The sequence below is a fragment of the Talpa occidentalis genome, unplaced genomic scaffold (genome assembly GCF_014898055.3).
Source record: "Talpa occidentalis isolate TD23 unplaced genomic scaffold, MPIMG_talOcc4v2.1 talOcc4.16, whole genome shotgun sequence".
Taxonomy (NCBI): Eukaryota; Metazoa; Chordata; class Mammalia; order Eulipotyphla; family Talpidae; genus Talpa; species Talpa occidentalis.
The window spans coordinates 22612404-22623891 of record NW_023601653.1 but is presented as its reverse complement, the minus strand read 5'-3'; the positions used below and the strand labels follow the sequence as shown (position 1 = coordinate 22623891).

Here is an 11488-nt window from a genome sequence, read left to right as displayed (position 1 = left end):
ACTGCATTCACACCCCTTTTTACCTTCTGAGTATATTCTTAATTGGATCTGTCATGGCGCTGGCAGGCATGCTTTTTACCATAATGTTTTAACCCATCTCTTACTTCTACCTCCATCTTGTTCTTAGCCAATTTCACCTGGTTTTCTGTAGGCTAGTCTGCAGGAAAAAAATCAGCAGAACAAGAAAGAGGGGCTTATGCTTAAAAAAAAGAAAAACAAGAACAAGGCAAGATAAAGAACAAATGGTTACCAGGCAATGGCAACTGTGATTTAGAAAATCTGAGCACTTAAGTGGAGTAGAAGTTTGAACTGAGCGTATTGCTGTGTTTTGTGAATGGTGCAAAAATGGTCATAGCTAAAATTGAATATGCAAAACACATATTGTCATTTTCCATGTTACTTATGTTAAAGAGGAAAAAAGGAAGGTCTTTAAAGCCAATGGAGTGGAAGATAGCAGAATCACTAATCAGCAGTCTGTAAAGGAGGGCAATAATGTGAGTAAATCTAAAGCAAGGAAGGATTTAAATTGACATACCAAGGAAAGAAATTCCCTTTTCTCTCAATGCCTCCCCTTCAGCCCTTTTACTATCATTCTACATGAATAGGCAGGCATTGAGTTAAACAGTAATCCCCTTGAGAAAGATTTCATTGAGTTGTTATTGAAGCAAATTGTATTATCAAGAGTTTCTAGCAATAAAACTCTGAAGAGGATAAAGATTTGTAACATTTGAAATTTAGTACAATAACTAGATTGGACCTTCTACATAAACTTTTTTTTTTAACATTCTAGTCTTAAATATCATTAAATACTATTAGGTAATGCTTATCTTTGCAGGGACTTAAATTTCATTATAACTATCATAAAAAGAAAAAATACGCTATTTTCCTTATGATCACTGTAACAATAGTATTCTGGTTATTTTGAACACAAGAATTCATAACCATCTGGATGACTTCTCATTCTTTATTCCTTGCAGATGGTTATTTCCACAATCTAAAAGATCTTCCAAGACAGAAACTCAAGCATTATCTTTAATTCTTTCCTATCTCTTAACCCATTGCAGTATCTGTCACTGAATCTTATTGATTCTATTTAATGTCTTGAAAACTTTAGCCTCCTTTTTCATCCTCACTGTCACAACTTGGCTAAGGCTTTCAGGATTTCTCCCTGGATGTCTGCAACAATCTCAAAACTCTGCTATACTAGCCTTTTGTTCTGTGTTCCGCAATCTGACCAATACTTTGTTGCTGGCAATCTCCCTTAAGCATAAACTCAATTGTTTCACTTCTTGCTTAAAAACGTATAATAGATTCCCCTTTTATTATAGCATGAAATCTAAAAATGTATAAGTGATCTCTCCACAACCCATCTCCCCACTCTTCTCCACCTCAAAACTTGATATAATCACACCCCAGTTATACTGAAATATCAGTTATTCCATGAATGTGCCTATGCTTCTATAACACAACCTTACTTATTTCAAGCCTCTCACAAGCTCTGTATTGTTTGTTTGTTTTAAGTGAGTTTAACATTTACTAATCCTTTAAAATCCAATTTACATATGACTGCCCATGAGAAATTTTGTGTGTAATCCAGCATGAGATAAATGTTCTCACAGCATCTGTGATTTCTGTATCATAAACCCCATCATATTACAATGCAGTTATGTGTTCCTTTGTCAACTTCCTCTTTAAATTATTTGATGGGAGAATTTTTTTCTAACTTTATCTTTCCTGAATCAGACACAGTGGTGGTGGGCAGTAAATATTTGTTAAATGTAGAATCTGGAGTTAACACCTCTATTCAAATATATGAAACCTCATCAAATGTCTGTTAGGTTATCAGAAAAGTTCTAATTTCTTGTCTTTTTTTAAAACAACTTTTTTTGTGTGTGTGTGTAAGAATTCGTAGCATACTTAGGTTCTGTTTATAACAAATCATAAAAGATAAAAGATCCTTTATTAATAACTTTACTTTTAAGTAAAGTTTGATTATAATGTTATGTTTGATCCTTATTGTATAATCCCTATAAAATCTTATGGCATCAATTTTATGTTGTTTTATGGATTCAGTACAATTTTAATTCAGAAGATATATATTGAATGTCTACTATGTGTCGAGTTCTAGAAGGAGTAGAAGAAAATAAAAATACAGGTACATTCCTTATACTTGCGTGACTGTTTGACTTAATCTTCTATATCAGGCAAAACAAAAACAAAGGCAATGATCTATTGATAGTATCTCTTACTTGGATAGAAACATAGGAAGACTATAAAAAGCAAATAAACTTGTTTGGTTAGATAAGTTGTTAGTGAAAATATGAAAAGAATAAGAATTGTCATAATAAAACCACTAGTTGTGATGACCAGCTTGCTTTTATGTGTGGTACTAGGGTATCTTCAAAGAATGGGAAACATTATGATTGTCACTTATAGAGACTTTTTTTAAAAGATTTATTTATTTATTTATTTATTTATTTATTTATTTATTTATTTATTCATTTATACAAGCACTGGGTACAGTCAGAAGCATGGGAGGGTGAGAGAATTCACCAGAGACAGAGCGGGGAACAGAACAGGCAGACTGACAAAATACACTGCTGAGGGGAGCAGCGGGCGAGGCAGGAGAGGTCTGCTGCACCATGTGGGACCCTCGCCTGTGGCTGGGGATCGAACCGGTGCTGCAGAGGCTGTGGGCAGCTTCGCAGCCCAGCGCTCAACCACTGCACCACCAGGGGAGGCCCACTTATAGAGACTTATAGCAGAAAAATTACTAAAATTTGAAAGCAGTGTGAGATTTGAAGATTGATGGGGAATATTATTTTGGCACTTTCATAGAAAGGGGAGTAGCTGTTTTTAGCAAAGACACAGAGGTGGTGAATAAATCTGTTTGGCTTGAGCCAGGATTTGAAGCACAGAAGAGCAGACTTTTAGCTCTGGAAAGGTAGGACTAGTTAGATTAGCCAGACTCTTGAGTTGCACCTTGAGGAGCTTGGAATTTGTCCTGTAGATATGTGAGTAAGGCATCTTCATTTTAGTCTGTAAATTATAATGTTATAATAATGTTTTTGAAAGATTGACCTGGCTGGGGATTACAGGATACATTGAGAGGAAAAAGCCTCCTATAGCAGGGGGAAAAAAAAAAAAAGGGAATGCATAAAAGATGAGATCATGGAAATATGAATATAAAAGACAGAAAAATTGAAACTTAACAATTTTGCAAGTCAAATATCCTCTAATATGTGTCTCATGTCTATTTGCCTTCTTTTATTGTTACCTAATATTATAATCAACAAATTCAGAGAAAATAGTTGTTTCAAGCATTTGAGATGTTTGGGGAGGCAAGTAGTTGATTAACAGAAATGTTCACATTCAGAGAGTTGATTTTTAAATTGGAAGATTCATATCATATCCATGTATTTTTTTTGTGTGTGTCATTTTCTAAATGGTAATCAGGAGAGTGAAAGTTATCTGGACAAATAAAATAACTGACTCCTGGGAAATGAGGAAAAGTGCAAAATAGCAAAGGATCGTGTTTTGGATTTGCATTCTACTTTAGTACAATCAGTACAAACTCAAGATTATTATTTTTTTTTTGGTGACATTTGCATCAATACTTTATCACTTTATGCCCTAGATGGAATTAATGTGGAAGTGGAAATGCAATCAAAGTCAATGAATAAGACTCTAGCTTTCAAAGTAAGTGAGTTAATAAAGAAATGATTTTTTTTTCAGAAACATAGAAAGATAGAAAAATGAGGGGGGTTATAGAAAACTGTCATTTTCAATTCAGACAATATTCATATGAGGAAAATGTTCTGTCAGGTTACATAAAGATGATCTTCAGATAGATATATCAACCAGGGGTGAGAAGTGTATTGTGCTGCATTATTAAGAATGGTTCCTGGTTGGAAATATCCCCTTACTGTCAGAGGTAATGATCAATCTGCCTTATTGTAATAGTATAATTTTAATTTAGTCCTGGGCTAGATTCCAGCTAGGCAGGTAAGATCCTATTGCAATGTGAGTTTGTATATAGTATAAAAGAATCTCTCTTTTATTATATATAGCTGCTGGAACAGAAGACATAATTTCTAAGTCTCGTTTCATTGCCAAGTCTCAAGTCTATACCTTTGCTCATGGTTTTCCACTGACTATTTAGTCCTCTGAATTGTACATGGCCATAACCATCAGTAATTCAGCATCTCAAACATTAGCATAACTTACCTTTGCATCAGTTACAGAATGAAAAGGAAAACTACATCTTAATACAGCCTGAGCTTAGTTCATTTGGATTGTTATAACAACAATATCATAAATTGCTAGATGAAAAACAATAGAAATTCATTTGTTACAGTTTTAGAGATTGAGAAGGCAAGATCAAGGTGCTGTCAGATTTGGTGTAGGGTGACAGTGGATTTGCCATTAAGGGCAGTTTCTGACTGTGTCATCAGGAAACAGAAAGGTTAAATAAGCACTCTGATAACTCTTTTACAAAGACATTACTCCCTTCCTGAGAATTAAGACCCTAATCAACTCCTAAAAATCCTACCCCCCTAATACCATCACCTTCAATATATGGATTTTAGGTTACACAGACATTGAGATGATAGTAGTAATTTAGATGTCAATGAAACTGAGTGCACGTTGCCCTCTTGACAAAATAGACAAAATCCTGCCTTCTTGATGGAACCTATAGACTGGAGGAAAAAAAAAAAAGTAGACTTGTTTTTCAGTCAGGATAATTCTAGCTGTTCAAGTGTTCATCCATAGATTGAATTGTCATTTATCATACCATAACTTCTTGTCTTCTTCATTCTGCTTCCTGAAACCACAACAAAATACTAAATAGTAGAATGATATTAGTACTTTTATAATTATTTATATTTGCTAATATTTTATTTTTGAAACCACATATTTTTAGCAATTTCTTCTAAGCACCCTCTAAGCAACCTTTAAGGTTGATGCCACTGTTCACATTTAGAGGTGAGGCAATTATGACCAAGAAAGTTTAAACAGTCTTCAATGAAGATTATTTAGTTATTGAGCTAGTAAATAACTAACACAAGTAAAAACAGTCACTCAGTTTAAAGCTCACTTTGCTAATAAATACATAAGGTTACATTATTCAGGTCTGTTATGCTATCTGAGCAATGCTCATTGGAGGCATGTCATGAATAGACAGTAATGTTTGGTTCACTTGCTATGGGATGTTCAAACATTATCCTTCTTTAAACATTTGACTTAATTGAAGTTCATGCTATTAAGTTGCTTACCTGTTTCTCTGATTCTGAATAATACCTTTTATCATTCCAACTACTTATTCTAATACTTCTAATGCCACCATCTTTTGGTCCTACCAACAACTCAAAATTGCTGATCAGTGTGCAGACAACATCCATGCACCTCTTCCCTGGGCTCACCAGTTCTGATTTGTGGACTGCCAGGTTTTCCTGCACATGTACAGCAGCTCCAGCCTCTCAACAGAGAGCCAGCCACCATCTTCAACATGCAGCTGGGTTTCCATTTGCTTCCTGTCTTTGCTCAGCCACCATCTTCCACATGTGACTTTTTTTTTTTAAGATTTACCTATCCATGCATACAAGAGCTGGGGTACAGGCCAGAGATGCAGGGGGTGAAAGGACTCACCAGAGATAGAGTGGGGAACAGAACAGGCAGATCGACTGAAGTACACTGCTGAGGGGAGCAGTGGGTGAGCCAGGAAAGGTTTGCTGTGCCATGTGGGTTGCTCCCTGGCCAGCCAGGGATTGAACTCGTGCTGCAGAGGCTGCAGATTGCTTCACAGTGTGGTGCTCAACCCCCTGCACCACCAGGGAGGCCCTGCACATGTGACTTTTGACTTGGACTTGCAACATGGACACTATCTAGGATAGAACAGATTGCATTTGCAGACCTGTGAACTCTTTTTTTTTCACCTTTGGTTCTCTATATCCTCACTCCCTGTGAATAAATTCTGTTGTTATTGTTTCTCCATGTGTGTCCTTCTTTGGTTTGTACCCTATATTCATAAGCTCGAGGTAAAGACCCACCAGCGGGGTTATCCCCCTTCCTCCTAGGTTTGCTTGGTTTCATCTCTATACATTTTTCCAAAACCATAGTATGTGTAACATCAAGAGTTAACTCTAACATAAACCATGAACCTTGAGTGATAATGATGTGTCAACATAGGTCATCAGTTGTAACAAATGTACCATATTAATATGAGTTATTTATAATGGGGGATGCTTGCATGTGTGGGTACAGGAGTATATAGGAAATCTATTTTCACCCTTTTGGTTTTGTTGGAACCTATAACTGCTTTCAAGAAAAAATAACTTTAAAATATGGAAGACGTGGTCAACTCTTTTGAATACTATTGAGAAATTGATTAAATGAGTAGAGGGAAGAACTATTGAAATTAGAAACCTCTGCATCACTCTTAACATTAATAAAAGGAATTCTAATGGGTGTTTGGGAAATAATTTCAAATGGTGAGGAGCCAATGACAAAAAAATTTTAAAGAATTTTTTTTTTAAGATTCATTCATTCATTCATTTATACAAGCACTGGGTACAGTCAGAAGTGCGGGAGGGTGAGAGAATTCACCAGAGCCAGAGCGGGGAGCAGAGCAGGCAGAAGGACCGAAGTACACTGCTGAGGGGAGCAGCGGGCGGCAGGAGAGGTCTGCGTGCCATGTGGGATCCTCCTTCTGTGGCCGGGGAGCAGCCGGGGATCACGAACTGGTGCTGCAGAGGCTGTGGGCAGCTTCGCAACCCAGCGCTCAGCCACTGTGCCACTGGGGAGGCCCTGTTAAAGAATTTTTATTTATAAACACTTATTTAGAAATTAGATGTGATGGTGAGTGCAGAAATGATGCAGAAAGTTAAAGAATGCTATGTTAATTTTCAGTAAGTGTTTGGATATGTGAGTAAATGAATAAAGGTAGGTTTAGATATTTTGTAAATAATTATGAAATTTTTTGAAACTACTGTTTGCATACAAATGTCAGCAAAACAGAATGTTTATTCATAATCCTTACAGCACTGAAAGACAGATTTATGACTTTTTTGTGTTGTTGCTTTTTCATAAATACTGATAGTTTCTGATTGGAATACTGTCAGCTTTTGGCAGCCTACTACTACTTTCTTCTCATTTATGTTACCTCTTCTTTTCAAATAAACAGATCCCACACAGTTAGGCTTCTAACAAGAACTCTAATTACTTGACTTTTAAAAATCTCACCACCACGCTTAACATTATATTTCACTGCAATCTGAATGCAGCAAATTTATCTGAGGGCTCCCCACCATTTTAAATTCTCCCAAAGTAAGAAGGAGATCATGTTCTAAAAAAAAAGTTTTATGTCTTTATATCTTTTTTTAGAAGAAAATACCTGTTTTAGGTAACCAATATGTAATTAGAATTTCTGCATTATTTAGCATGCACTTGAGTAGATTCCATGGAAAAATATATTTTGCTACTAACATCTCCCAAATATAATAGTACATTCTCCTCCACAACTTCTTTTTGGGGTTCAGGAAAAGTGCATTTCTAAATATCTCAGGACCAAATGTCAACTGCAGCCTATTCTCAGATTATTCCTTTTTTTTTTTTTTTTTTTGATACCATAGAATCTGAGCAAGAAACCATGCAGGTGACAGTGTAATGAGAATATACACCAGAAGCTCTTTCAACCAGAGCGTCCATATCAAGCTATACAATTTGTGCACTGCACAGAGAAATCTGTCCCTGGAAGGGAAAAGTTGAAATCCAGTTTATATTTTGCTCTTAAATGGCTGTATCACTTGATGCAAGAAACATCTTTTTTATAAATTGTTCTCACAGGAGCCTTCAATTTATAATTTATACAAAGACGCTATGTATATTGATAGTGGCTCTGACACCTAGTTTTCAGAAAAAGAAGTCCAAATAGGTATCACAAATAGGTGTCATCTGTGTGCAGAGTTGTCTATGTTTTCCACAGCTGCTTCTCTTTTGTTTTCACTCTCCATTATACAATCCAAGAATTAGCACATTTATTGACATTCTGTCATGTGTATTTTGCTATGAATGTTGTATATATTTTCTTTTTAAACTTCTATAATAACTCTTCAATGTGGGTACAGTTATTTTCATTTTAAATAGAGGAAAATGAGATTCAGAGAGTTTAATTAAGTTGTCAAGTACCTAATAAATAGCAGAAACAATTTTTAAGTTCATAATTCTGAAGCAGAAGTTCATTTTCTTTCCAATGCACATTCTAATATTTATAGGATCAGTTTTCTTACTATAGAAATGCCTACAATATTTTCTTTTAAAATGTCTAACCAGGCCTCCTCTGGTGGTGCAGGTGGTTGAGTGCCGTGCTGTGAAGCTGCCCACAGCCTCTGCAGCGCCCGTTCAATCTCGGCCGACTGGCGAGGGTCCCACATGGTGCGGCAGACCTCTCCTGTCTCGCCCGCTGCTCCCCTCAGCAGTGTATTTAGTCAGTCTGCCTGTTCTGTTCCCCGCTCTGTCTCTGGTGAATCCTCTCACCCTCCCACGCATCTGGCCTGTGCCCAGTTCTTGTATAAATGAATAAATAAATCTTAAAAAAAAAAAATCTAACCATGCCACTGAAGCCTCACAATAACAGTGTAGAGCAGAAATGGCAGATAATAATACTTTAATTCCAAAGATGAGAACATTGAAGCCCAGAAAAACTAAATGAATTGCCCCTGGTTATAGCTTCTAAATGGGCAAAGTAGAGTAGGACCATATTTTCAGATTCCTTGTCTCAGGATTTGTTCCTCTTGACTATATATGCCCTGTTGAATAAATTATTTTTTAGCAGCATCAAAAATCCTTTGATATTTCTATCTTTAGCCAAGATAGGTAACTGGAACCAGATTTAATCTTCTACTTTGCAACAATTAAAAAATCAAAGGAAAAGTATGTTATTACTAAATTTTCAAGACACCATTCTAAAAGAAGAATGAATCCTGAGAGATGGGAAACAGATAATTTGAGCCTTTCAACTTCCCCAAATAAGTGTTTGAGGGATTCTACATTGCTCAAGGAAGGCATCTCAGGCAGAGTGTAGCAACTTAGGGAGATGGAACCAAGAGCCTGGAAGACCAAGGTGACTCCATCTTGAGATCTTCAGAGGGTTCCCTTGAGTCTCCAACTGAGTAGTGATGAGTAAATAATGAGGAAACTGCAAGAGGTAGTACGAAAAAACCAAGGGGAAAAGATTGGAAAAAAAATCCCTAAATATTACACAGAATCAGAAATAATTTCTTTTAACCAGAATGGAAAGCCTTATAATGCATAGGGTAGGTAGAGTTTTGAGAAGGGTTTTACCTCAGTTAGGTGTATGAAAGATGGAGGAGTAATTAACCCCAGATTTTAAATTCAGCCTGGTCTCCATTAAGGAAACTATCAGGAACTGAAAGGTAAAACCTGTTTACAAGTAATTTAATCTCAATCTAGAATCAAACAAAAGTTTAAATGTAAATATATCAAGCACACAACAAAGTAAAAAATTTGCCAGGTGTGCAAAGCACACAACAAAGTAAAAAATTCACCAGGTGTGCAAAGAAACAGGAAAATATGTCTCATAATGAGGACAATAGTTAATCAAAAACAGTCCCCCATTTGGCACAGATGGCAAAATTAGTAGGCTAGGACATTAACACAGTTGCTGCCACCATATTCCATATGTTCAAGAAAGTAGAATACATATTGACAAATCTAGGATCTGATTTTTCCCTAAATATTTCATATTTTCATGTCACTGTGCATCATATTATATATAATTCTGATTTCCAGCTGTTCACTACTAGTATATTAAAATGAGTAATACTTAAATTTTTTTATCTTTTATCATGAAAATTTGTTAAACTCACTGAGAAATGTAGTAACTATTATGTTGATTCCATCAGATTTCCACAAGGCAAGAAAGACCATTTCATTCGTGAGTAAGGACAATTTCACTTCTTCCTGTGTAATCAAACTGGTTTTTGTTTCACTTTCTTACATATTTGCACTATGTAACCAGCAATATATTAAATAAAAGTTCTGAGAATAGACATCCTAGTCTTGTAGCTGATCTTAGAGTAAATCATTCAATCATTTACAATTAAATATTATATTAGCTGAGATTTTTCTTGACTATCCTTTTATTCTTAGCTAGGTAGACTGATTTCTATCACCTACAATGGAATTCTGACTGATAATGATATTACTTAAAGAAAGAAATATACTTTTGTGTGAAATTAAAAGTGCTTCCCATCACCTCAATGTATATCCTCTCGTCCAACCTATGTTAAGATTCTCATATTATTCTACTAGGACTTCTATAACAAAATACATTCAACTATGTAGCTTAAATAAAAGAAATTTATTTCTCTTTGGACTTTTCTAGAAGTCCAAGAACAAAATAGAAAATATATAAAACTTAAAAGACTCAAATACAGCAAAGATATGCAAGTGTGAGTAAATGTAATTTCTCTTTAATTGGTATCTTCTTTTGGTTTGAAGATGGTCACTCTTATTCCTCATATGATCTTATGACCTTTTCTCTGTAAGCTTACATTCCTACTATCTCTTCTTTTTTTTTTTTGCCAGACACATAAAAGGTTTTATTAATCCTCGCATGAAAAATCTGCATGAAAAATCTGCATAATCACCACAGATACAGATAAAGTCACTGCAGAATCTTTACTCCTTCTGTTGTCCAATCTCCAGCTCACTTTTTGCCAGCGCCAACATTGGCCTTTGCAGTCCCCCTGACTTTCTTCATTCTGTTCTTGCGTTCCTTTCGCTGTTTTCTTGAGGTCTTTTTCTTCTCATAAAGGCCATGTCTTGCAAGTCTGTGTTTGGGTTCATTTTTCTTTGCATAATCCAAGGAATCATAAATCATGCCAAAGCCAGTTGTTTTGCCACCTCCAAAATGGGTTCTGAATCCAAATACAAAGATGACATCAGGGGTGGTCTTGTACATTTTCGCTAGTTTTTCCCGAATTTCTGTCTTAGGTACTGTTGCCTTTCCGGGGTGAAGGACGTCAATGACCATTTGTTTTCGCTGAAGCAGTCGGTTGGTCATGAATTTCCTAGTCCGGATAGTCACTGTGTCATTCATGATGGCGGTGGATCTTCAGGCAGCCAGGAGGAAAAGTATCTCTTCTTCTTATAAAGACAACAGTAACAGTGGCTTAGGGTCTTATAATAGCCCTTCATCACATCTTAATTGCCCCTTCAAAGACTTTATATCCAAATACAATCATACCATAGGTTAGGGCTTCAATATAAATTGGGGGTAGGTGACATAATTTAGTCTACAACAATCACTCTAAGTTCCAGGTATGCATCTTAGTGGAGTTATTTATTTGATTTTTTTAAACTTACCTGACTGACTCTCATATATACCAAATTTTTAAACATTTGTATAAATTAATTTTATAAAATTATAGATTTCTGTAACATCTATCTTAACAAATATACTAGA

At 35.7% G+C, this 11488-nt stretch overlaps 1 protein-coding gene across 1 annotated transcript; it reads right to left on the bottom strand.

Moving 5' to 3' along the window:
* Positions 1-10602: 10602 nt before the first annotated feature.
* On the bottom strand, positions 10603-11158 carry LOC119248272 (40S ribosomal protein S24). The gene has a single exon (XM_037515238.2). It carries the CDS (start codon positions 11120-11122, stop codon positions 10730-10732), a length of 393 nt encoding a protein of 130 aa, XP_037371135.1. The 5' UTR covers positions 11123-11158; the 3' UTR covers positions 10603-10729.
* Between the last annotated feature and the right edge of the window lie 330 nt (positions 11159-11488).

What these genes read in the sequence shown, in the direction of transcription:
- LOC119248272 (XM_037515238.2), bottom strand. Translation starts at nt 11,122, where the DNA reads ATGAATGACACAGTGACTATCCGGACTAGGAAATTCATGACCAACCGA.